The 24,727-nt window shown below is 45.0% G+C and overlaps 1 protein-coding gene across 3 annotated transcripts; it reads right to left on the minus strand.

The window, feature by feature from the left end:
* Positions 1-1,432: 1,432 nt before the first annotated feature.
* On the minus strand, positions 1,433-24,603 carry CRADD (CARD and death domain containing adaptor protein). 3 transcript variants are annotated; one of them, XM_085894340.1, is made up of 4 exons: positions 24,359-24,603; positions 15,624-15,849; positions 14,044-14,146; positions 1,433-2,716 (listed from the first exon to the last, which is right to left on the minus strand). In XM_085894340.1, the coding sequence occupies exons 1-4, from the start codon at positions 24,593-24,595 to the stop codon at positions 2,578-2,580; spliced, it is 705 nt and encodes a 234-aa protein (XP_085750466.1). In that variant the 5' UTR covers positions 24,596-24,603; the 3' UTR covers positions 1,433-2,577. The 3 variants fall into 3 exon arrangements, with proteins under 3 accessions (XP_085750466.1, XP_085750464.1, XP_085750465.1); XM_085894338.1 differs by lacking the exon at positions 14,044-14,146 and having other exon boundaries at positions 24,359-24,575; XM_085894339.1 differs by lacking the exon at positions 14,044-14,146 and having other exon boundaries at positions 15,624-15,837; positions 24,359-24,547.
* Positions 24,604-24,727: the final 124 nt, after the last annotated feature.

Below are 24,727 nucleotides of genomic sequence, written 5' to 3' on the forward strand. Positions count from 1 at the left end.
CAATGTGGTTTACGCTTGCTGGTTTTCATCTGCCCCCATCATTATTGGCCTCCAAGCTACTAACGAGGCATGACCAATGCTCATATACACATCAGATGATCATAATTGTACATCATATCGATGGTCATCTATGCAATGACAGCAGTTTCTCCAGCACAACTCCAACTCCGTAGGGGCTATGGGAAAAGTAATGTCTGCTTTGTTGCCCTCTCTTCCCCCACATATGGTTTCAAAGAACAGTGTTGAACAAAATTCATACATTGCCTGAATACTTTTCTCCTATCATAATTACTCTTAGATGTTGCCTTAAGGAGTTTATGGATCAACACAACTGTTTTTGCTCATAATGAACGAACGTTAGGGTTGTTTACCAGCAGTTGACGATAATGCACAGGGCTAATTTTCATGGTAAGGACCCGAGGCGTCGTTAGCTTACAAAAATATTCAGGACCCGGGCCCCCTCGAACTTCAGATCCCCCACACTCCAATAAAACATTTAGCATCGAAACATGTGTTGACAAATAGGCTAATCGTTAAAGTTTCTTACGTTACATAAAGGATGTTGCAGGTGTTAAAATAAAAGGACTTTCGTATATTTTTAATACTCGTACACCTGCTGCATAGGAGTTCAAACGGAATACATACCTACAGGTTCAAACGCACAGCTATCTCTCGCACTTGATTGGGATCAAAGAACACCGTTTGCTCATTCTTGAGGTGGATTTGGAGTGTCTCAACCGGAGAAAAAGAAAATTCAAACCGTTAGGAATAGGGTTATGCATCGAATAAAGATCACAATTGGGCCATAAGGGTATCGGGGGCAATTTTGCATGTCACACTTGCTCAAGACCTTGATGAGCTAAAGATCATTGTGGCCCAACAAGAGGCCTAGCAAGTCGAGTCAGCTTGGATCCGTTAGTCTGTGGGGGACGTGATAAGCATATAATAGCTCAAGAACGTTGGGTTTCCTCCCTTTCAGTTTCGTGTTAAACAACAGTAGCGACTGTTTAGAAAGGTAATTGTACCTGTTTGTGGTTAAGAATATTTTTTACTTCTGGTAGGTGGAGGTGTCCCCCACGAAACGCCACGATTAGGTATTTATACACCTTAACATGGCGTTTGTCCAAGGAGGAAAAAATTCCCTTGGGGAGGGAGGGATATTATTCATGTTAATATTGTTTTGTAATAACATTAATATTATGCTATTATCATTATTATTGTTGTTGTTAGCAACAGTCTTTGTAAAATGCCACTATAAGCTATTTATACACCTTAATATGGCATTTGTTCAAAGTGGAAAACCCCCTTGGAGAGGGGGATAAATGAAGTCGCTGCAGCCTCCATCATGTGACCCACAGTCCCCTGGCAAGTTTGATTGAGATTGGTTAAGTAACAACCGAATGCATCAAGGCCAGACAGACACAAAATGGTGTATTTTTCATATGAAGATGTATTTCAACATTTGTGAATTCAAACAATGAATAAAGGACAAAAACAAAAAAAGTATCTGTTTACAAACTCCACTTGATTCTGTAAAAACACAAACTTCATTTTATATCTACTATTAAACATTTCTAATATATTGAACACAATGTGACATCCTTTATTTATTTATTAACTCTAATCACCGACTGTTTTAGAAAGTGATATTTGTAAATATCCGATCTTAATTTATTTTTGGGAAGTGTCAGTGTGTACCGTTTGTTGTGCGTCTTTGCAAAGCGATCAATGATGGAATCCTCCAACACATATTCCATCTCACTTTTTTCAATCAAAAGCATTACAAGGTGCTGCAGTCTATTTTCTTCCGTTGTGCTTCTCAGCCAGGTGTCTTGACAATTCAAGATGCAAAATGATCTTCCACAACTACAGCTACTCACAGGGATAGTAAGCGTGAATTGCACAACGTTTTTTTGATGGTTGGAAACATGAGGGTTTAAGCGATGGTAGGGGAGAACGGGGTGACGGGGGACAGGGGAGACATGGAACGAGTTGTCTGACATCATAAACTAATACCGAATAAAGGTCAAGCTTATGTGTGCGATTTATTACTGCTTGATAATATTTGAGGAGCTTAGGATTCTAGATTCAGTCAGCCCATGTCTCCCCGCTCTCCCCTACGCATCATTATATCAAGATTTTCACCCTTTTCTTTTGTACGAGCAAGGTAATTTTGGCCCATTGTAGCCAAGGGATTAAAAAATATTTGGGGCATGGCAAAAAAAAACATTTGGGGCACGTGCCTGATGGGCCAGTGGAGACACACAAACAGCAGGGTCCCTCAACCCTGCTGTTTGTGTGTCTCCACCTCTTTCTACTGTTCTTTTCGTTCTGTTAAGTCCTGATATGCTCATCCACGAGCTTTGATATTGCATACAAAAATATATATAATTGTCTTCTGCAATGGCATGAATGTCTCAGTTATTTGTAGGCCTCAGTAAGCAATCCAAAGCATCAAATGAGGCTTCAATGCCTCTGAGTGCACGGCACAGCACTTGGACCGTGGCTTGATGTCCACCACGACGACGCCACCTGACAAGCATCATGATCTGCTGATTGCGTGTGCTGCATGGGTGATCATATTTGCAGCAAGAGATGTCTGTCTGTGACATACCCAAATAAAGAGCAAGAGACTCCCATTCTGGACCAAGGAAGCCTGACAGGTGAGCCAGGCAGCGTTCCGAAGGCACAGCTGTAAGGACTTCTTCTGGAATTCCTATGGATATGGGAAAAGTAAAGTAGACTAAGTCAAGTTCCATATTACAATGCATTCAGGGCGAACAGGGCAACTCTCCAGAGTGGAGCATGCATGACATGATCGAGCCAATTCTGCAGGGCATGACAGTTGCGGGAATACAAGCTATGCTTTATGCAACACATTGCATGGTACTTTGAGATGTTTTACACTTGGGGAACCACAAACAAAATGTAAAATGATTTTAAATATTGTTGCGGTTCTTGGAACTGCATGCATTCAACACATAGTGGTCCCAAGACAGTTATTTCATTAATATACGTGTAGATAGTTCCTTCCCTTTTGTCACAGCGGGACAACAAGGGAGTGCATTGCGATGATCTCATAGCTAGGGTCGATTACATCATTTTTTCTTCATTTCGTCTGATTATTCCTGAGGTAAATCAGCCACGTGCGCCTTCGCTGTGAGGTGGGCCTTATGGAGGCCAGCGCGTGCGGCGCCGCTGTGAGGAAACTGCTGCTCAGAGCCCTCGTTCCCAGGCGAGCCCTAAACCCAACGTGTGCAGCGAGTCATATATTTCGCTTAGCAGTGCGTGTTTATCGACTGGAGCTTCCGATGATCTGGCGAAGATTGCCGGTTGCATTAAAAAGGCATGCGAATGAATACCTCCTAAGAGGCTGCAAGAATGGTGTTTTTCACAACACAGGAAACACAGCCAGCATGACGCCCACGCTGCACGAAACGCGTACGGAGGCCGACAAAGACTCCTCCACGCCATGTTGGGCGGGATACGAGTGTGTGGAGTAGAAGCGGCTTGTTCCTTTTCAACCTCAATATCCGACACATATTGGTGTTCACCCCGCGCACACGCTAGCGGAGTCGTGCGAAAGCGAGCGCTGGCCACATGCGTAATGGCCGAACCGCGTGCACTGTATGGAATGTGCTCGAAGGCAGACACGTACACCGCTCACGAAACATGCATGGATTTATCCATAACGATGTACCTTCGGCCCTCGCTGGCAGCAGCGGATTCCCCACGGATGGTGAACGTCTTCTCGTCTCTACGGCCAGAGAAGCTGCGATCGAGCTGGGGAATGTACAGTGCGGGCCGCGTTAGCGCGCGCGCGTTGATCGGCGCTGGTCGGATGCCCGAGCGGGCATGCGGGACCCTCGGCCGGTCGCCAGGGCATGGCCCAGGGGTTTGTGCAGGACGATTCGCGTGCCAATTTCGGTGTGAGCGATTTGTGTCATATCGTGGGGTCGGAGCGGAATATTGCCACTGTCTGAGATGACCTTGCCGGAAACGAAGTGAGGCGGTTTTCGACCCAAGTTAGCGGGCCAAGTGAGAGGTCGGGGCCAATCGGAGCGGCCGATTCAGGTGATGACGTTCGCTTTGGGGTGGCCCCTCCCCCCACGCGGCAGGTCCTATAAAGGTTGGAGCGATCCCTCTGCACCTCTTTCTCCGCCTCTCCCCCACTCTCGCCTCACCCTCTTCGACACCACCATGACCCGCCTCCTGCTGTCTGGACTCCGCCTCATCTCCACCCACACGACGTTGACCCCAGCCGCCTACCTGGTCCCGCCTCCCACTCCGTCCTCACACTCTGAACTCCGCCCCTTCTCCACTCAAGCTCCTCCTTCACGAACAAGGTCTCCACACGTGTGGCTGAAGCCAGAGATGACGCGCCCACCGTCAGGTACCGCACCATGGGGAATTCCCCCCCCCCCCCACCGAAACGTATTGGTGGAGCGTCGTGCTATCAAGCACAAAGGTACCAAGATCATCGACTCAAAACTTTCTCTTCATCGGGTTTTCTGTGTCTGTGTGTGTGCGTGTACGTGTACGTGTGTGTGTCCTGGCACATGTCTGCTTAAGTAAGACTGCAGAAGATCGTTATCATTATTATTTTCGCGTTAAGTCTGCTCTGTGTCCCCTTTTGTAAGTTGCTTGTTTATTTGCTGCATCACACCTCTCTCCCCTATCTTTGCACAACACACCCCAATAAATCTTTATTGTGCCACATACCATTCCTCGCCCATTGAAAATAAATCATTATTCAGAATGTTCCCAACTCGTGTTTGTGGTTTCTTTCATTGATCCAGCATGGTCCAAATCCTAGTTTAGCCGGGACTTTATTCTCAACGATCCGTTCCTTTTAGCCGGTACGTCCTTGGCAGTGTCGCTCGGTTGTATCCGATCCAGTAAAGTGATCCGGTTCGGACAAGGCGTACTGAGGGCGTGTTCCCCGGTAATTAAACCACGTGATTAATTAGGTAACCCGATTAACCAAGTTATTGGCGTCCACGGTCTGTTAAGCGACCCGCCACATCACGGAATTATCCGTGTGAGACAGCCTACAATTCCGGGGAGTCTGGTGGGAACCGAGATAGCTTCCCCCACCTAGTAGTCTTCTCACCCGACCCCTCACCTGCAACAATATTTTCCTGTGTCTTTCTTGTGTAAGACATGACATCCTCCCTCCATAAAGGACTTTTGAAATGACGTAATATGCCTGAGAATGCTCAGCGTGCATGTGCCGAACCGCTTAGTAGGGTGTGTCTCTGCACAAGGATTTGGAGAACTTTCTCAACTTGCCCAAAATTTAAGATCTTCAGCCTGTACTGCAAACTCCCGATGACATGGACCATTGCAAGACCTGGACTGTGGGCAGGTGCTTTCTACCCAAACCCTCGACCATCGCTACCGGTGAGTGGACTTTGAACCTTGCGGGATTACCCCGTGTGAACATGGCAGGCTTGCGGATTTAATTCATGGACGTCTGCAATTGGTAAAACGATGCGGTCATTCCCAACCTTCAGGCAGACTTCCCAGCGGGTGACACCATACCTGGTTTGGGTGCTTCTTTACACTGATGGGAAGGTCATATCTGGGGCTTATCAATATACAGAGCAAGTTTAAAATGGTATTTACTATTAATCATGTTGTGGGGGGTTGGGGGGAGGGTGGAGGGAAGAGATGGTGAGTGCTGTTATAAATATATTTATTTTGTTTTGGGGTCACAAGTGAAATTATCCAAGATTTTTGCATCTTTTGCTCAAAGGAGAAGAGTGTGTGTATGTGTGTGTGTGTGTGAGCTTTCCACTGCTCGATAATTGTATTAACAGGAAATGGAAGAAACTCAACACCTCTCATCCATGAATATTTCTCGTATTGCCTACATTTCTGTGAGTCCAATTTGCATCCAGGAATACAACGATTATGGCTAACAATCTTGAAATCGTCACTCCTTCATGTAAATGCTGAAAATTGTGAAAAAGACGATTTGAATTAAAGATTTTGTGCTCGTGACGGTAGGTTAAAAGTGCCCTAAAAAGCAGGAATGAGGCACTGAAACTACACACAGCGCATGCGCAAAAGGCCTCGTTAGCATGTATACATCACTTTGAAAGTCCAGTATTGGTTCAAGACCCATGGTCCTTGCAGAGATTTTGTCCAAGTCTGCATTCTTCAACGTTGGGATGAAGATGAGACGAAATGGGATAGCAGGAAATCATGGTTATAGTCAGAGGTGAGTAATGTCAATTTATTTTTCATACTGCATGATGCACACGGTCTATATAGATCTGTATTAACAGGGTGGCCCAAAATGATGTGAAACTTTTCAAACAGCCATCATAATTTTACTAATGTGACCCTCTTTTTATTTTCATGCCATCCAAAGTACAAAGTTTTAAAGTCCCCCCCCCTCCACCCCACAATAAAAGTTTAACCATTTCGAACAATTTCTCAGTGCCCCAACGGACACAAATCTTAGAGATTTTTTCTTAACAACAGTCATACGTTTCTACACAAAGGCAGGGTCTATCCAAATGCAAGAATTCCACAATACAAGCCAATCAAACACATTGTTGAAATGTTTGGAGACATTGGAAGTGTGAAACACCAAATTAAAGGACACAGTGGTTGAAAACCTTCAGTGAGAACACCAGACAAGATAAAGACAAAGGGAAGCTTTGCAAGCTTCTCTGAAAAGGTTGACATGCTGACTTACACAGCTAGTGGGAACTTCTTGCACAACCAATGACAGAATCATACATGGCGATTTGAAACTGTATCCATACTAGATAGATACTGCAGCACCAAACCAAAAAATATACGAGGGAGATAGACAGCCCATCGTCTTCCTACTCCCCAGATTACTACCCATGGGGTCCCTCAAAGCTAAAGTCTACAAAACAACCCACACACATAGCAGGAGTTGAAAAATATCATCAGACACATACCAGCTCCAGTTCTCAGCCGAGTCAGTGACAACTTCATTGTCCATGTGGCAGCTGTCATCCAGCAGCGCAGTGCTTGGATTGAGCACTTCAACAACTACTCATGATATCACACCTTATTGCTTGTTGAAGCATTTTTTTTCCTGCTATCTAAATATTACTAAAACTCTCATCATGTAAGTATGTATGTATGTATGTATGTATGTATGTATGTATGTTCCCGAAATACAGCCAAAATGGTACACGATAGCGCAAAAATTTTAGGGCCACCTTACCATTCTCCTGTGGTGTGGAGTATCAAGTTTCGTTCAAATCAGGCAACGAAAAAAATTAACAAATCAATTCCCCATTCAGTCAAGTAGTCTTCGGGAGTATTTGATCAATGCAAACAACCTCAGCAGTATAGTTCGCTGGAGCCATCTTCTTTTTTTTTTTCTTGAAATGATTTTTTTCATCAACGGCTGTCACAACGGGGTTCACGGGTCATCAAGTAATAAATAAAAAGTGAACTAACCCTGTGTATTTTTTGACAAGAAAAAACAAAAATAGACCAACAACAACAAAAAATATATATTGTAGTTACATAAAAAGTTGCACATCATTTTTCACCACCCTGTGGATATCTGCAGTGGGGTGCAAACGTACGAGTCCACTTAAGTCAATGCCAAACTTTCTTAAATCACGATTTCAAACACAAATTTGTTATAATATTGAAGATATGTATCTATATTCTTTAACTTATTATAATTATTATTGACTGACACTTTGTCTGAACAGAATAAATGAAGGGTGAATACATTTGAGAGAAAGCTCAAATTTATGTGTGACTGCTAAAGAGTACATTACATGACAACACTATTGGGAAAATATGGATTCAAACATAAACCATAAACTAACTAAATTGATCCCAAATGGAGTTGAGGCAGTTCTCAAAGCAAAAGGGGATCACAGTGATGACTGATTATTGGTTCACGAAAAAAAATAAGTGACCACTATATTCGTTATTGTTGTGTGTGTGTCTGTCTGTCTGTCCCGAGCATAGCTCCGTGGGTTTTGATCCGATCCTGATAAAATTTTGGTGGGAGGTTTATATCATGATCTAGTTGTGTTTTCCTGAGAATGGGCGTGGTGCACCCATTATGGGTGGAGCCACGCCCAAAAAACATGTTTTTAGGGGGTAGCCAATTTCAATTTGCATCTTCTCCGAGTATGTTTTTTTTTTTTTTTTGTATACCTTGGTCGAGGCTCGTATGAGAGCTAACACACAACTCACAGCAAGGAGGCATGAGACAAGAGGGGTGGGAGTGGAAGGGACAAAACAGTGGGGAACAGACACATTAGGTGAACTGTGGAAGGGAGAGGGATGGGGATGGGACGGGGAACATGGCGAAGAGAAGATGGACATTTCAGGGACTTTCAGGAAGGAAAGCAGGAGAAATGAAGGAAGAGGGCTTGGGTGGATTATCGGGGGTAGAAAAGATCGAGGATTTGGATGGGGGAAGATAAGAGGTGGTGGTGAACAGCTGTTTTGAAAGCCTGGAGGGAAGAATGGGAAAGAATAGAGTGAGGAAGTTTATTCCAAAGGCGGGAAAAAAGAGAAATGAAAGAGTGAAGATGAGCAGTGATTCGTGATTTTGGTAGTTTTACCAGAAGGGGGTTGTTGGCGGACCTTGAGCACCCTGTGGAAATGTGGTGGGGACAAATCGCAGAGAGAGCAGGAGGGGCAAGGCTGGAGAGGAGTCGGTAGAAGACAGAAAGACCACCGACCAACCTGCGGTGATTGAGTGAGAGGCCCAAAGACTCAGCTTCATTGCGGGAGATGCCGATGATCTTAAATGCCCTGGTTTCGACAGCGTGAAGCCGAGAAAGGTGGGAGGCAGGAGCACCAGCCCAGAGGGGAGAGCAGTACTCCATCAGGCTACGGACAAAAGCTTTGTAAGTGGTCAGGAGCTCAAGAGGGCCGAGGAAGGACTGAGCACGACGGAGGATTCCCAGTCGGCGACTGGCTTTTGAGGCGAGGTTGGAAATGTGACTTTCCCAGGAAAGGTCATGGCAGATAGTGAGACCTAGAAGCTTGAAAGAAAAGACTTCTTCCAGAGGATTGCTGAGAAAGTGGATGGGGGGGTTTTGTAAACGGTCCTTTCGAAGAGACATGGTGAGAGTGTGAGATTTGTCTGGATTGAAAGACATGTTCCACGTGTTGGACCAGTTTGTGATTTTATCCAGATCTGCAGTGAGTGAAGAAGCTGCTGCTTGCCGGTCTGAGGGATGACAGATGGTACGGCAGAGGGTGGAGTCTTCGGCAAAGAGAAATAGAGGATTTTCCAGAGAGTCCGAGAGATCATTGATGAAAACCAGAAAAAGAACAGGGCCCAGAACGCTACCTTGAGGAACTCCAGCCTGCACAGGAAGAGGGGATGAAAGAACTCCATTTAGGGCCACACATTGACTGCGACAGGAGAGGAAGTCTGCGAGCCATGAGTGGAGATGGCCTTGAATACCATGGGAAGAGAGTTTGGTGAGTAGGGCAGGGTGCCAGACTGTGTCAAAAGCACGTGATATGTCCAGGGATACGGCTCGGATTTCCTGTCTGGCATTGAGGACCTCCATCCATTGATGGGAGAGCAGAAGCAGCATATCCAGGGTAGAGTGACCTGGTCTGAAACCAAATTGATGATTGGAAATCAAGCCATTGGAGAAGAGGAAGGATTTCATATCTGAGGCGATGATGGATTCCATCACCTTGCTGATGATTGGGAGAAGGCTGATTGGTCTGTAGTTATAGGGATCTGTTTTTGCACCTTTTTATGCAGGGCAGTGATGTTAGCAGATTTCCAAGCAGATGGCAGATGACCTTGGGCAAATGAGAGGGTGAATAGAACAGAGAGAGGGTGAGCAAGAGCAGAAGAGCAGGCTTTGAGGACATGTGGGCTGATGCCGTCTGGACCGGTTGCAGAATCTGACTCGAGGTTTGAAAGCAAGCTCTCCACCTTGTCAGGAGAAAAGGATACAGAGTCCAGGGACAGTTGGGTGCGACTGGGTAAAGTGGGTAGAGATAGTGATGGGTTTAGGACACAAGATTTAGCTGCAAACACCAAGTTTAGACATTCAGCTTTATCACGTGTGGAATCAGCAGTGCGGCCATTTGAGGTAAGGGAGGGGATGGAGGGGGAACATACACCAGAAACAGACTTGATTAAACGCCACCAGGATTTTGAGGAGGGAGAGAGGTTTGAGAGTTCAGACTTGAGATGAGAAAGATGTTGTTTTCTGGCTCTCCTGAGGGTAGATACACACTTGTTCCGAGCTTTGTGGAAAGAACTGAGATTGCCCTCAGTTGGGTTTGCTTTCCATGAGGCAAAGGCAAGTTGTTTCAGGACAACTGCCTCGCCACAAGCTTCAGTAAACCAAGGGCGGGAGGAAGGGTAAGGCAACTGAACACGAGAGGTATAGGGGGTTTGTCGAATCTGACAGGGGTTTCGGTATTTGGTTAGCCCAATGGCACCTGCATAGCCCCACGATTTTTCATTTTCGTCCCAAGGTCAAGGTCACAAGGTCACGAACTTAGCAAATTGCAAATTTTGACATAAAAAATTATCTTCTCCGAGGGGTTTGTTGAATCTGGCTGGGGTTTCGGTATTTGGTTAGCCCAATGGCACCTGCATAGCCCCACGGAGCTCAATTTTTCATTTTTGTCCCAAGGTCAAGGTCACAAAGTCACGAACTTAGAAAATTTAGAATTGTGTTTTTAGGGGGTAGCCGATTTCAATTTGCATCTTCTCCTCAGGGGTTTGTCGAATCTGGCAGGGGTTTCGGTATTTGGTTAGCCCAATGGCATCTGCATCGCCCCACGGAGCTCGATTTTTCATTTTCGTCCCAAGGTCAAGGTCACAATGCTACGAACTTAGAAAATTTCGATTTTTGACAAAAAAATCATACGACCGCCCAAACTTTGAGAGCTAGGATGACAATATTTTTTATGCATAATGTTGAGGTCATTCCCCACCTAAAGTCTTGAAACCATTTTTCTCTATCTCGAACACCTTGCCCGTGGCACCCCTTCAAGTTTGTTTTTACGCTGATTTCATCAAAGTATGGATAATCCGAGGAGTGCGAAATGCCATATAGCCAATATGACGTTATATTGCCCTGGAATGTTCCAGAGGAAGTTTTGCACCAAAGGTCATAATCCTTGACCTTTGACCTTTAAAGTTCACAAAGGTCAAATTTTCAAAGTTGTGGGAATCAAACCGGGTTTTCGACCTTATTCGATGAACTAACTCCAATAAGCTATAGCACATATCCTGTTTCCTTATTTTAATGTCCACAACATTGTTTTGTGACATTTAAAGGTTATGCAAAGGTCAAATTTTTAAAGTTGTTGAACGAAACCGGGTTTTCGACATTTTGCAGCTAATAATCCGTCACTCGTACCACATCATGTTGATCATTTTTATAACTTGGTCAAAAATTATCACATTGTCTTATCCTTGACTTCTGAAACAATCTACATAGTCAAATACCGCTCGTGAACCATCGTAGTCTTCAGACTTGTAATAGTTACATTTGTAAGGGAGTGGGCGGGGGCGGTGGGTGGATATTACCTTAAAACAAGTAGAAATGTACAAAGCAGTGTGGTGCATGTACGAGTAGTTCGCCAATCTCGATGTGATTAAGTAGGGTAACGTGAGCTTTAGGATTGTCTTTGTGCACCATACGGGGGTTGGTGCATGGTAATAAATCGTTAGGGATTAAGGTTAAGGCAATCGTACATCCTACCTCCTGTCATGTCTCCCCGGGTGAGGCCCCGAGGTGAGATCTTGGCAAAGAGAGAGGGGCGATGTTGGCCAGCATAAGAGGGGGAGGAGCCCTGACCACATCCCAAAGGGTGAAGTTTTTGTTGCCCTCAAGAGGGTGGACTTTTGAGATCATCTCAGGGTTCTGCAGAGCTCGTAAGAGTTGGAGTCATCTCTGAGGAAGGTTGAGATTGTGCCAAAAGAAAGGGAGAGACCGGGAGACAAAGAACGGTCGCTCTCTATGTTCTGCCTGCTGTTAGTGTTCTTGCACTATGTTCTGCCTGCTGTTAGTGTTCTTGCACTATGTTCTGTTGAGGCATTTATCAAGGCAAAAGGGGATCACACTAATTATATTATTGATTATAATACGTAAAGGCAGATTTGATTTTTCCTTTTATTTTAAGTGTTGCTATATCCTTAAGAGTTCATGGAAATCTTTTGGAAGTGTACAAGGATTTATTTTATCACATCTCAATAAATTTCCGACTGGACTCATACATTTGCACCCCACTAATATACCAATATATTGTTACGGCTGTGGAAATTCGCAATACACCATAAAGGGTCCTTAGATCAGTTATAACGATAAGTAAATGTGTAGTTAGATTTCCCCATCGTTGTTTAGAGGGAATTTCCGTGTTCATAGGGCTGCGATCCTTTGAGTTAGCCGTTTTTCTTTTTCTATCGTTATTTTGGACCAATCATCCCCCAACAACTAAATCGCCACCACCAACATCATTCCCAAACAACTACAACTCAAACACACCACCTCCGCCTCTTTACCTCCACAACTCCACCCTGCAAACATCGCTTCACCGCCATTCTCAAACGACGCCCGCCAGCAACCAAATCGCCACCACCAACATCATTCCCAAACAACTACAACTCAAACTCCCACCACCTCCGCTTTTCTACCACACAATGTACCATGGGTTGTGTGCGTTGCTTTCGCCTCGAAAAGTGGATCAGGAATGCTTCACGCCCACTTTTCATCCATCCAATGGCTGAGCATCAGGTGGTGTAGCCCCGCCTCCGAACCCGCTGTGATCCACAAATTTGCATAGACGCTCCTCTCTCGGCCTATATAAGCGTGAGCACAACGCAGCTCACGGCAGAAAAAGTGGGAGCGGTGGAGTGGAAGTCAAGTCTGGAGTCGGTGAAGAAGTGGCAGCAGCAGCAGTGTCGGCGGGGCAGTCAAGTCTGCAGTGTCGGCGGGGCAGTCAAATCGGGAGACGGAGCTCGAAGCCGATGGGAAAGGCAGACGGGGAGCGCCGGAAAGAGCTCGCCGGCCACGCCAGCGGCACGAAGCCAGGCGCAGCTACGCTGATATTGTGGCTTGTCCGCCATCGCGCCACGAGGGCGTGGGTAAGACCCTTCGGTCTCGTGGACCTGGCCGCTCATCCAGGTTCCATGCGCATTTGGTCCATGAACCTGTTTGCCACCCTTGCCTTTGAGGGTGGCTTTTTTCTTTGCTTTTTGTGTGAATGCGTGTTGTGGCGCCGAGTCCCATAAGTAAAACCATATTAGTGACTGTACATAATTGCTTAAAGACGGTCATAGCACCTTTTGCATTGTTTTGTTCTGTATACGTGCATGTTAGTGTTTTGCATTCCTGACTGCATATGTGCTTGTATAATAAATGTATGAGTGCAATAAATGTGCTTGTTGAACTGTTCCCCGTTTCGTTGCGTCCTTTCCTTTGTTTGAAAGTTCCATCTTGCATCACGGAAGGAATTGGTAGGAGGGGTGTAAGCACCCGGTAAATAATCACGTCCGTCGGGGCCGGCGATAACACCGCTCGGTTATCACTGAAGCACGGAACGGACCGCTTAAGCGGTTAGTGTCTTAGGCCGGCCAGCGGCGAGGTACGATCGCCCGGTTAACTACCAGCGCAGGTACTTAGGTAGGTCGAGTTTGGTGAACAACCCTATCCTGCGTGGGTGGCCGATTGGCACGATTGTGGTGGGGTCGAAAAACCCACCCGTGACTAGCTCCTGGCGATAGTTCCAAGGAGGGTCACGACTGAATTGTCCGTTCCGGTGGGCGACGCGGTCGCGATTCGAGTTACGTGGCCGATCGCACGCCAGGCGGACCGAAATTCATAACAATATACAGTATATATGGTTATTTAGTCTTTAGGAAAATATCAAGTCATAAATAATGCAGATAATAAATGATGACTTGCTCCGAAACCCCAGTGGCCGAAGCAATTATACCTTATCTCTTTCATTCGGGGAGGGGAGACACTGGACTCAGTAGGGGTCTGACGAGACAAAGAAACCTGGCTGCACCACAATGCTCGTACTCACGGTGTGGGTTCCTCATCCATGTGCTGACCTGGTTGTGTGGTGGTTCGGCACAGATCATTGCTCTCGGCCTCTCTCCAGCAGTAGCCCACATAGCAGCAGCAGGCTAAGGGGCAATGACCGTCACCAATGCACAAGTGCAGACCCCGAAGACTGTACACTACTGCCACGTTCACTGATAGACCGCAAAAACTCACTGCAGACCCCATGACACCACCAGCACGCTTGCTGTCTGCACCTTTATAATCCCCATGGGGCTCGTTGAAGCGCCCATGGGGCGTTCTCAATGGACAACGCAGCCCAATAGATGTCCCTATACTAGCATGTCCTTGGCCCGTCTGGTGGCCTTGCACTTTACCCTCCATCATTATGAAGAGGAAAAAAAATATTAAATAAAAGGGCAGATTATGGAAATTACACCATTCTTGTGCAAACTCGTATTATGAAATAACCATTCCAATCTATCCCCCAGACCAGATCCATAACGATATACAGGACTCCCTGGCTTAAAAGGAGGGATGCGTTCTGAGAAAATGGAATTTAAAGTGACCCACTTTTAGCATTGTAGAAGGGGAGATACGTTCTCGACCCTGTCAAATACCCAAGACTACACACAAACTGACAGCAAACACAAATAATACATCAATATGCAGTAATCTGTACAATAATTGAGCTAAGTGTTCATTATCTCCTCCTAGATGTAGCATCAACGGTCCACGAAACAGCTTTATTGTACTTAGGATACATGACTGGATCACGAAACTTTAGCTCACAATCGAAAATGTACATACTCGCTCATTATGACCTGTTACTGCATTACGTTTTCAAAAAAAATGCTGTGACAACATATTTGGCGTGTCTCCGCGTGACTATCTTCAATTACAACCCCGTAAAAGCCAGTCGGAAATCAAAACGTCATTCAGAAAAAATGGCATGTCAAAAAGAACAAAATCACGACTGCAGATCTCCGAACCACGAAGGACAACAAAATCATGTGACCACCACCACCACCACCTCTGCCACCCGTCCATGGGAGGGTAATCCACTAGAATACTGCAATTCAAAACAATTTTCTCACATTGGATGTTATTTTTGCCAAGAGTCAAGTTTATTGGACGACAGATTCTTGAATCTTGGCTGCATTCCTTCGAATGGACTGTACACTTGACTCGTTCAGGTTAAAAATGTGGCCAACCATTGTCGGGCTATCTCCACTATGAAGTCATCGAAGCACCTCCAATTTGATTTCAAGTGTTATCCACTTATTATGCTGTTTGATGAGTGGCTCTTGAGAAGATGAACCATTTGTAGGATGTTTGGGGGGGGGGAGCCATGATCCAATTTTTTTTTTCTTGACATACTCTGAGGAGGTGCTCTCAGCGTTTGGGCAGGATTTCCCATGACGCAAGGCAGCATGGGAGGCGCACGACATGCATTTTGAAATGCGGTTAAACAAGTGGCCAAAACATTTTGAAAACACATCCACACATACAGAGAATTGCCTTATTTAATACAATAGGATCGGATTTACCAACTTTAAAAAGAAGATTAAATGGCTGAGCACATTAGTTTTGGAAATGCACCTGCTAATGGGTCTGGCTCTTCTACCGGCTCATTCTGCAGCTCTTCCAGCAAGTGCTGCTCCAACCAGGGGTAGTCATTGCGCAGTACTCGGCAGAAGGCCGAGAAAGCAAGGGGCCCTCGTGTGGGCAGCAGATCTAGTAAGCACATGGCACGGGTACGTGCTGTGGGCTCTGCCAGTAACCTCTCCAACATGCTTGCGCTTAACACACCATCCTGGAAAAGATGCTGCAAAAAATAATTCCACTATATATCATTTCATCCAGACCATATTGTTAAACATTGTGAAAGGTTTTATGACATTGTGAAAGAAAACATAACATTAAGAAAGAAGATTGTAAATTTGGGTCGGAAAAGCTGATGACTCCACCCTCTGCTGTACCATCTGTCATCCCTCAAATCGGCAAGCAGCAGCCTCTTCACTCTGCAGACCTGGATAAAATCACAAGCTGGTCCAACACTTGGAACACATCTTTCAATACTGACAAATCTCACACTCTCACTAAGTCTCTCTGAAAGGACCGTCTGGAATTCACCCCTTCCCCTCCCATCTACTTTCTCAACAATCCTCTTGATGAAGTCCTTTCATTCAAGATTTTGGGTCTCACTATCTGCCATGATCTTTCCTGGGAAAGCCACATTTTCAAGCTGGCCTCCAAAGCCAGTCACCGACTGGGCATCCTCCATCGTGCAAAGTCCTTCCTTGGCACACCTGAGCTCCTGACCACATACAAAGCTTTCATCTGCAGCCTGATGGAGTACTGCTCTCCACCCTGGGCTGGTGCTCCTGCCTCTCACCTTTCTCGGCTTCACGCTGTGGAAACCAAGGCATTTAGGATCATTGGTATCTCCCGTGATGAGGCTGAGTCTGGTATCTCTGGACTTCACTTTTCAGATATTGGTATCTCTGGACTTCACTTTGCAGATAAGACTGAGGTGTCGGCCTATATTTGAAGATACTTTAGCAATGTGTTCTGTTCACGACAGGTTATGACAAGTTATGTAGCTGAGGATCTCCAGGGACTCCAAATTAGAGTTGGAGAAGAGACGTGACAAGCTGTTTTCACCAGACTCGGTGGCATAATGGTTAGAGTGTCCGCAATGAGTCTGGGAGGTCAGCGTTTCAAACCCCCCCGGTCGAGTCAGAGCAAAGACTTTAAAAATGGTACTTGCTGCTCAGCATTTGAAAATGACAGAGCATGCACAAACATAGGTTGTCTGGCACATGGGCGTATCGACGGAAAATAGCGCCTATGGCAAGCACTGAAATTGCGCCCCTGTCCAAGCATCTGACACCCATCTTTTAGATAACTTTACCATAATATCAGCTCAAAAATACAACCCAAGCTCATTAATCTTTAAATTAAAAAATTATGGCAAGACATGAAAATTACAACTGCACCTTCCTTGCTTTCTCTGATGCAAATTGGTCCATGATGTGCTCAAAGTTAGTTTTTTCAGTTTCTTCTCTCTACACTCAACAGAGTCAGATCACAGAGTCTGCCTTGACCCATGAAAGCTCTCAAATACGAAAATATTCGTTTTAACTTGCCAGGGAACACGCTCTCATCTCCATACCAAACAATAAATTTGAGCTGCTCGTCAGGTCTTGATATTTTCATGTTGGCCCGACTTGATAGCAACATTCTGCAATCCAAAATTCTTCATATAGCTGCTGTCCATCAACATCAGAGCTGTACAATTCGCCCAAATTTTCGCACTTCTTCTTTAGGTCGTTACTGTCGGCGCCGTAACACAGTCCCTCGACATCGAGAAGGAACCCAAACTTGGCGTCAGTGTCATGCAAACGAGCGAACCTTTCAACCATTTCTTTGTGAAGACGGTCGAGTGTTCCCTTCATGACTCTTTCCAATTCCTCCTTGGCTGTTAACCCAGCGTCTCTCGAGTTCTCATCAGCCATTCATTTCTTTCGTATCCGACGTCTTTCAACTTCAATATTCCATTCTTGACAGAGACCAAGTCCTGCTCATTGGCGCCCACCACCTCCCCTTCAAGTGGCGCCCAAGGCATGTGCCAAACCTGCCATACCTTAGGTACTCCATTGGGCTGGCAACCATTGTGCAGGCTTGTTGGTCCGACTGGCCTCCTCCTGCATTGCAAACAAATTCCTAATGCCTGATGTCTACAGCAAAGATGTTAGGCTCTGTTTTGTATTTTGGATTGACAGGAGATGGAGAATGGTGATCAACCAGCATTGTGGTGACCCCAAGTAAAAATTGGAGAAACTGAAAGAAAATAATAATAATAATAAGAAGAAGAAGAATAGTTAATGCAAGGGATGTTTGTAAACAAACGAAGAATTAGTGTTTAGTCAAGTCAGATGTTGAGAATTGTGGCATAAGCACATTTAGGACTTTTGAAGACCAAAAGGAGAAATGCAGTTGACAATGCAAATGTACAAAGCTGTGATTGTTATGTCAAATGGAAAGAAACAATGAATATGTTCCATTTCTGAAGATGCAGCTCGGATGCTGAACTATGTTCCATGACAACACTGCCACATTATAATTGTGAATGCAGGTGAAGTGTCTTATTGAATTGTACATAAAAAGAAGATTACAAAGTTTGCCAAATTTGGGTTCTAAATAATAATAATAAAACTGGACAAAATTCATCGTCACGCTGACCGATATGCCTCTGCCCACGTTAAGTTTTTACTTACTCTAACTTTGACCTAAAACCTCAAGACAATCTGACCTCACTATCTCATCTGTACATATGTATTATGGTACATGTACTTCATTTAGTTCAAATCCTATAGCCAATGGTATCACATTAACAGGAGTTTTAATGTGACCTCTGACCCTCGACCTTTTAATAACAAATAATCGATCAAGGATGGATGCAGACAGGTTTATACTGCACATACTTGTACCAAGTTTGATTAAAATACCTTCAGCTGTTCATAAGCATCACATTTTCACCTGACATGATCTCTGACATTTGACGTTGATGCCAAAATGTAATCAGAACTTTATCTTTTATCAAAATAAATACTTATACCAAGTTTGGTCAAGATCCCATCACTGGTTCACAAACTAGTGCAGAAACAATTTTTCCCGAATGGGACCTCTGACGTTTGACCTCATAATCTTAGCAGTTCATCCTTATATCATTATAAATACTTGTACCAAGTTTGACTTTGATCCCTTCAAACCATTCTTAAGTTATCTCAGAAACAAAAACCTATCACGGATGGACAGACAGACAACACAAAAACGAAATGCCTCTGGCAACTTTGTCGCAGACATGAAATTGAAGAAAAGGTCCCTTTATGTATTTGGTTAACTTGAAGCCTTACACTGTAAAATCAGTTATCATGCACCTTTTTGTCAACAAAATAAATTCTTCATCGACTTATCAGGGGCATTATAATTATTACATACTAGCAAATACCACCCGTTGCTTTGCTGATGGGAATATTAAAAAAGGGGGAGGGGTAAGAGATAAAGTGGGGGGGGAGCGAGAGGGGAGGGAAGAGCGAGAGGAGAGGGGGAAGAGCCAAAGGAGAGGGGGGAAGAGGGAGAGGAGAGGGGGTGGAAGAGCGAGAGGAGAGGGGGGAGAGCGAGAGGAGAGGGGGAAGAGCGAGAGGAGAGGGGGAAGAGCGAGAGGAGAGGGGAAGAGCGAGAGGAGAGGGGGGAAGAGCGAGAGGAGAGGGAGGGGGAGCGAGGGGAGAGGGAGGGAGAGCGAGAGGAGAGGGAGGGAGAGCGAGAGGAGAGGGAGGGGGAGCAAGAGAAGAGCGAGAGGAGAGGGGGGAAGAGCGAGAGGAGAGGTGCGGAAGAGCAAGAGGAGAGGGGGGAAGAGCAAGAGGAGAGGGGGAAGAGCGAGAGGAGAGGGGGGAAGAGCGAGAGGAGAGGGGGGAAGAGCGAGAGGAGAGGGGGGAAGAGCGAGAGGAGAGGGGGGGAGAGCGAGAGGAGAGGGGGGGAGAGCGAGAGGAGAGGAGAGGGGAAGACCGAGAGGAGAGGGGAGGGGAAAAGCGAGAGGAGGGGGGAGAGCGAGAGGAGAGGGGGAGAGCGAGAGGAGAGGGGGGAAGAGCGAGAGGAGAGGGGGAGAGCGAGAGGAGAGGGGGAGAGCGAGAGGAGAGGGGGAAGAGCGAGAGGAGAGGGGGAAGAGCGAGAGGAGAGGGGGAGGGAAGAGCGAGAGGAGAGGGGGAAGAGCGAGAGGAGAGGGGGAAGAGCGAGATGAGAGGGGGAAGAGCGAGATGAGAGGGGGAAGAGCGAGATGAGAGGGGGGAAGAGCGAGAGGAGATGGGGGGAAGAGCGAGAGGAGAGGGGGGAAGAACGAGAGGAGAGGGGGGAAGAGCGAGAGGAGAGGGGGGAGAGCGAGAGGAGAGGGGGGAGAGCGAGAGGAGAGGGGGGAGAGCGAGAGGAGAGGGGGAGAGCAAGAGGAGAGGGGGGGAGAGCAAGAGGAGGGTGGGGAGCGAAAGGAGAGAGAGGGAGTGGGTGCTGCACTATATTAGGAGGGAGTGAAGTGAGGATGGGACAAGGGAGAGAGGGGCAGGGATAGGGGAGTTCGCAAAGAGACTATGTTATGCTTCATGAACGCGAACGCGAACACAGTTTGTGCTTGGTTTGCATCAGTAATTTTTCAGTAATCGGTGGGGAAAATTGCAGTCAGTGTGATTACCAACTACACTACCGGTCATACATTTTAGAACACCCCCATTTTTCAGTTTTTACTGAAATTTAAGCAGTTCAATTCCAGTGAATAACCTGAAATGGTACAAAGCTAAGCGGTAAACTGCCAGAGGTGAAAAAAAAAAGTTTAGGTAACCAAAAACTGAAAAATAATGTAAATTTTAGAGTTGTTCCCTGAAAAGGACCTTTTCCAACAAGTAATGGGTTAGCAACTGCAGCTGTTCTGCAGCAATGGAAGTAAATTAAGCCTTGAAAGTTGATGCAAAGACTTCCTACAGGTGTCCCAACTTTTGTTGATTAGTTACAAACTCTCTGTCTATATAAAAGCAGTGTTGGAACAGACTGTGTTGCTTCAACCTCTGAAGCATTATTTGGACAATATTGCACTGCAGGAAGTCGTATATTGCTGTCATAATGGCGAGAAAAAGACAATTAACAATGGAAGACAGACAGACAATTATAACCCTTAAAAGTGTAGGTCTTTCCTTGAGAGAAATTGCAAAGAAGCCAAGGTGTCAGTGAGTACAGTTTCCTACACCATCAAAAGGCACTTGCAAACTGGAGGAAACTCTGACAAGAAGAGGTCTGGCAGACCCAAAGCCACAACACAATCAGAAGACAAGTTTCTGAGAGTCAACATCTTGCGTGATGGGCGGCTCACAGGATCGCAGCTTCAAGCACAGCTCAACACTGGTCGAAGTAAGGAAGTCTCAGTTTCAACTGTGAAGAGAACACTTCGAGCTGCAGGTTTGACAGGTCGAGTGGCAGTAAGAAAGTCATTGCTAAGACGGCAAAATAAGAAAAAGAGGCTTTCCTCCAGTGGAACTACCGCCACCACAACAAGCACCGCCAGTGGACTACTGAAAACTGGAAGAAGGTCTTATGGAACGATGAATCAAAATTTGAAATCTTCGGTTCATCGCGCAGGGTTTTTGTACGCCATCGAGTAGGCGAAAGGATGGTTCCTCAGTGTGTGACACCAACTGTCAAACATGGAGGAGGAAGCGTGATGATCTGGTGCACTTTTGCTGGATCCAGAGTCGGCGACTTGCACAGAGCGACTGGCACCTTGAACCAAAAGGGCGACCACAGCTTTTTGCAGCGCCATGCAATACCCTCTTGTCTATGCCTAGTTGATCAGGGGTTCATCCTACAGCAAGACAACGACCCACAACATACCTCCAGGCTATATCAGAACTTCCTTAGAAGAAAAGAACAAGACGGTGGGCTTCAAATCATGGAATGCCCAGCACAGTCTCCAGACTTAAACCCCATTGAGCTGGTTTGGGATGAACTGGACAGAGGGGTGAAAGCAAAGCAACCTACAAGTGCAACACATTTGTGGGAACTTCTGCAACAGTGTTGGGCAGAACTTTCCGAACAATATTTGATTTCCATTGTAGAAAGAATGCCACGAGTATGTTCGGCTGTTATATTTGCAAAAGGTGGCTACTTTGATGAGTCAAAGATTTAGATTAAATTTTGTTCAACAAAACGATTCCATGATTTCTTTTTTTATCTGCAATTGTTTATTTGTTCTATGCTTTAATTTCAGAGTACATTGAAAAATTAAACTGCTTAAATTTCAGTAAAAACTGGAAAAAATGCGGGTGTTCTTAAATTTTTTGACCGGTTGTGTACACTATGTACTGTATCTAATCCAAAAACATTGAGTAGCTTTTACCCTCGTTTTGGGCAAATTTCAATAAACAAAATAAAAAAACTGTTGCATTATCGACGTTTCAAGGAGATTCGCATAAACATTAATCTTTACAAACAGATGCCAATCGTCATGTGATATGTGGAAAAAAAATTGGCTCTAACTTGGAAAACAAGTTAATACGACAAACGGTTTGGAAATCAGGTGTTATAAAAAAATTAAAAATTGCTTTGAAACTCACAAAGAGAAATCATGTAATCTTTCTAAAGCACACCCAATTCATATACAATAACCAATTGCTTTAGAAACAGCCGCATGGATAAAGGAGGACGCTGCTGAGTTTAAAAGTTGAAACCTCCACCACAGTTCCACGCACCATGGGCCTCGGTGCAAGTTCACTCCATGCAATCGTGAATCCCGTGCACCACACACACGTAACCAAGCATGAGGATTACACGCACGCACGCACACAGTCCCTTTACCAATCCAAAGCTACCCATTTATACCACATCCGTGTGTGCTGTCTACATACCTCTTCGTGCTTGGAGCACTGATCTCCGGATTGGGACACAAACTATGAGCATCATACCACTATCTAGTGTACGGCGCTTGTCAAGTGGCTGAAGCACTCAAGCACTGCAACAAAATGGTTAAGGAGTGCCTGGCTTGGCACGCAATAGCAACCCGATTGGTCATGGCACATACCCACAAAAACCTCATAAACATCGCCGATGTCTAAACATTTTCAGATTTCACTCCAGATTTCAACAGTTATTTAGTGCACGTGATCCGATCCTCAAAACAGCAATTATATTTCCCATCTGAACCTTGTTGATCATGATGCAGAGAACACAGGCTGAAATCCCATCCAACATAAACGTTTGTCTGTCGTTCACCATCTGTATCAGTGTGATTCTGAGATGTATCAGTCATTTATGCTAATGCCTGCAAACTTGGGTGCACCGGGGCGTGGTTTAGCAGTCATGTGACCGCCTACTTCCGAATTCCGATGTTCTGTGCTGTGTTGTGCCCGTGTCCAGATTAAACCTGTTGTTCCCACTTCAGAAGCCTTCGTCCCTGTCGATCGAGTACATGACAGATTCATGTAAAATGACATGGCCGTGTAGTTGTAAAGACAGTGGCGATATGTATTTCACAGAACGCGCTTTTTAGATCCTCGTGGAGGATCTCTAAGTTTTACTCACGTTGTTGTTCTTCATCTTCTTGTGGACTTTTTTGTTTCACAGCCTACAGTTTTCATCGAAACTTCCTGAAACTTGGCATATATATGTAAAAATACCCTGAGCAGACAGTAACCATCTCGGATTTTGAAAATTCCTCCTAGAAAAAAAAAGTTATGACGTCAAAAAATCTCCGCTATTGGAAATCGCCTAAAAAATTATCTCCGAAACTAGGCAAGCTTTTTGAATTCTGTTTGCGGGAATCGACCAGGGCATTAGCAGAGATGAATTACCACACATACGATACATCACTATGACGTCATATCAATTTTTAAGACGTCATTCCTATTTTTTGACATTTTTTGTTTCACAACCCAGAGTTTTCATCGGATCTTCGTGAAACTTGTCATTTATATGCAGAAAGCCCACGCGCAGGCAGTAACCATCTCCGATTTCGGAAATTCTTCCGAGAAAAAAAAGTTGACCTCATAATATCGCCGCTAATGGAAATCGCCTATTCCGTTATCTCCGAAACTAGGCAAGCTGTTTGAATTTTGTTTGCGGGAATCAAGCCGGGCATTAGCACAGATTATAATTTATCGCAAATCCGATAAATCACAATGACGTCATATTCGTTTTTTTTATGACGTCATCATTAAGAGGACGAGGATCTTAGCTCATTTGAGCTTGTTAGATCAGTACACGATGCGTACAGGTAGCGTGAGGTAAAAATGTCGCTATATTTAAGCACATACTAAAGTCTCTGACTGGAAGCAAAATTTCAAATAGTCTTAATTCTCCTTCGGGTTTCCTTGTGTTGTGCGATCGCTGAGGGTATATTAGGACATCGAACTTATTTAAAACACGTGAAGCAAAAAAAATCATGGAATGGATAAGAACATAAGCCAACAGCATTAAACCTATACACCGCCTAATAGATCATCGCGCGCTTGGTTTAACAATGTGCCAGCAAAAAAGCTAGAAGAAATATATATTCCATACTCCATAAAGAAAGCAATTGACTGATCAAGATAAATTGTAAATGAACTACATATATAATACAAGTATAACGCAGTTAAATAATCGTTCCGACATTTTGAATTTGAAGTACGTACAGTATTATTCTTTGTAATGGGAATTTTTCAACACTGCACATTTTTCGATCAAAATGACAAATTCGGTAAGGGGTTCCCAGTTCAGCGTGAAATTCTCGACAAGCGTCCACTGTCGACTCTTACGTGGAAAACGAGGTCGCAACTCAACTGGGACGAAATCTCCTCACGAAGGCGCCGCAACACCCGTCGTTGTCGCGACTCCATGGCGGAGAAATCGTTCCAAATCACACGGTCATCAATAATGTTTTTAAAGTGTACTTCAAAGTCGGGAAAATAAAGCGACTCGGGAATGGAGGAAGAAACAGAATAATTGGTAATTTGTTGAGGTAACATGTGTTTAAAAAGAAACATATTATACATTTATACCGGTCACAAAATATCCGAACCGATGGTGCATTAATTTGGAAGCATTTAAAAACGTGAATGCAAACCAGTGAAAGCGCTTAGGATATACACCGCCTATACAGGGAATTTTGTTCTTACCCGTTGTCC

Source organism: Eptatretus burgeri, chromosome 9 (genome assembly GCF_056783735.1).
Source record: "Eptatretus burgeri isolate ZD-2024b chromosome 9, Ebu_testis_v1, whole genome shotgun sequence".
Classification (NCBI taxonomy): Eukaryota; Metazoa; Chordata; class Myxini; order Myxiniformes; family Myxinidae; genus Eptatretus; species Eptatretus burgeri.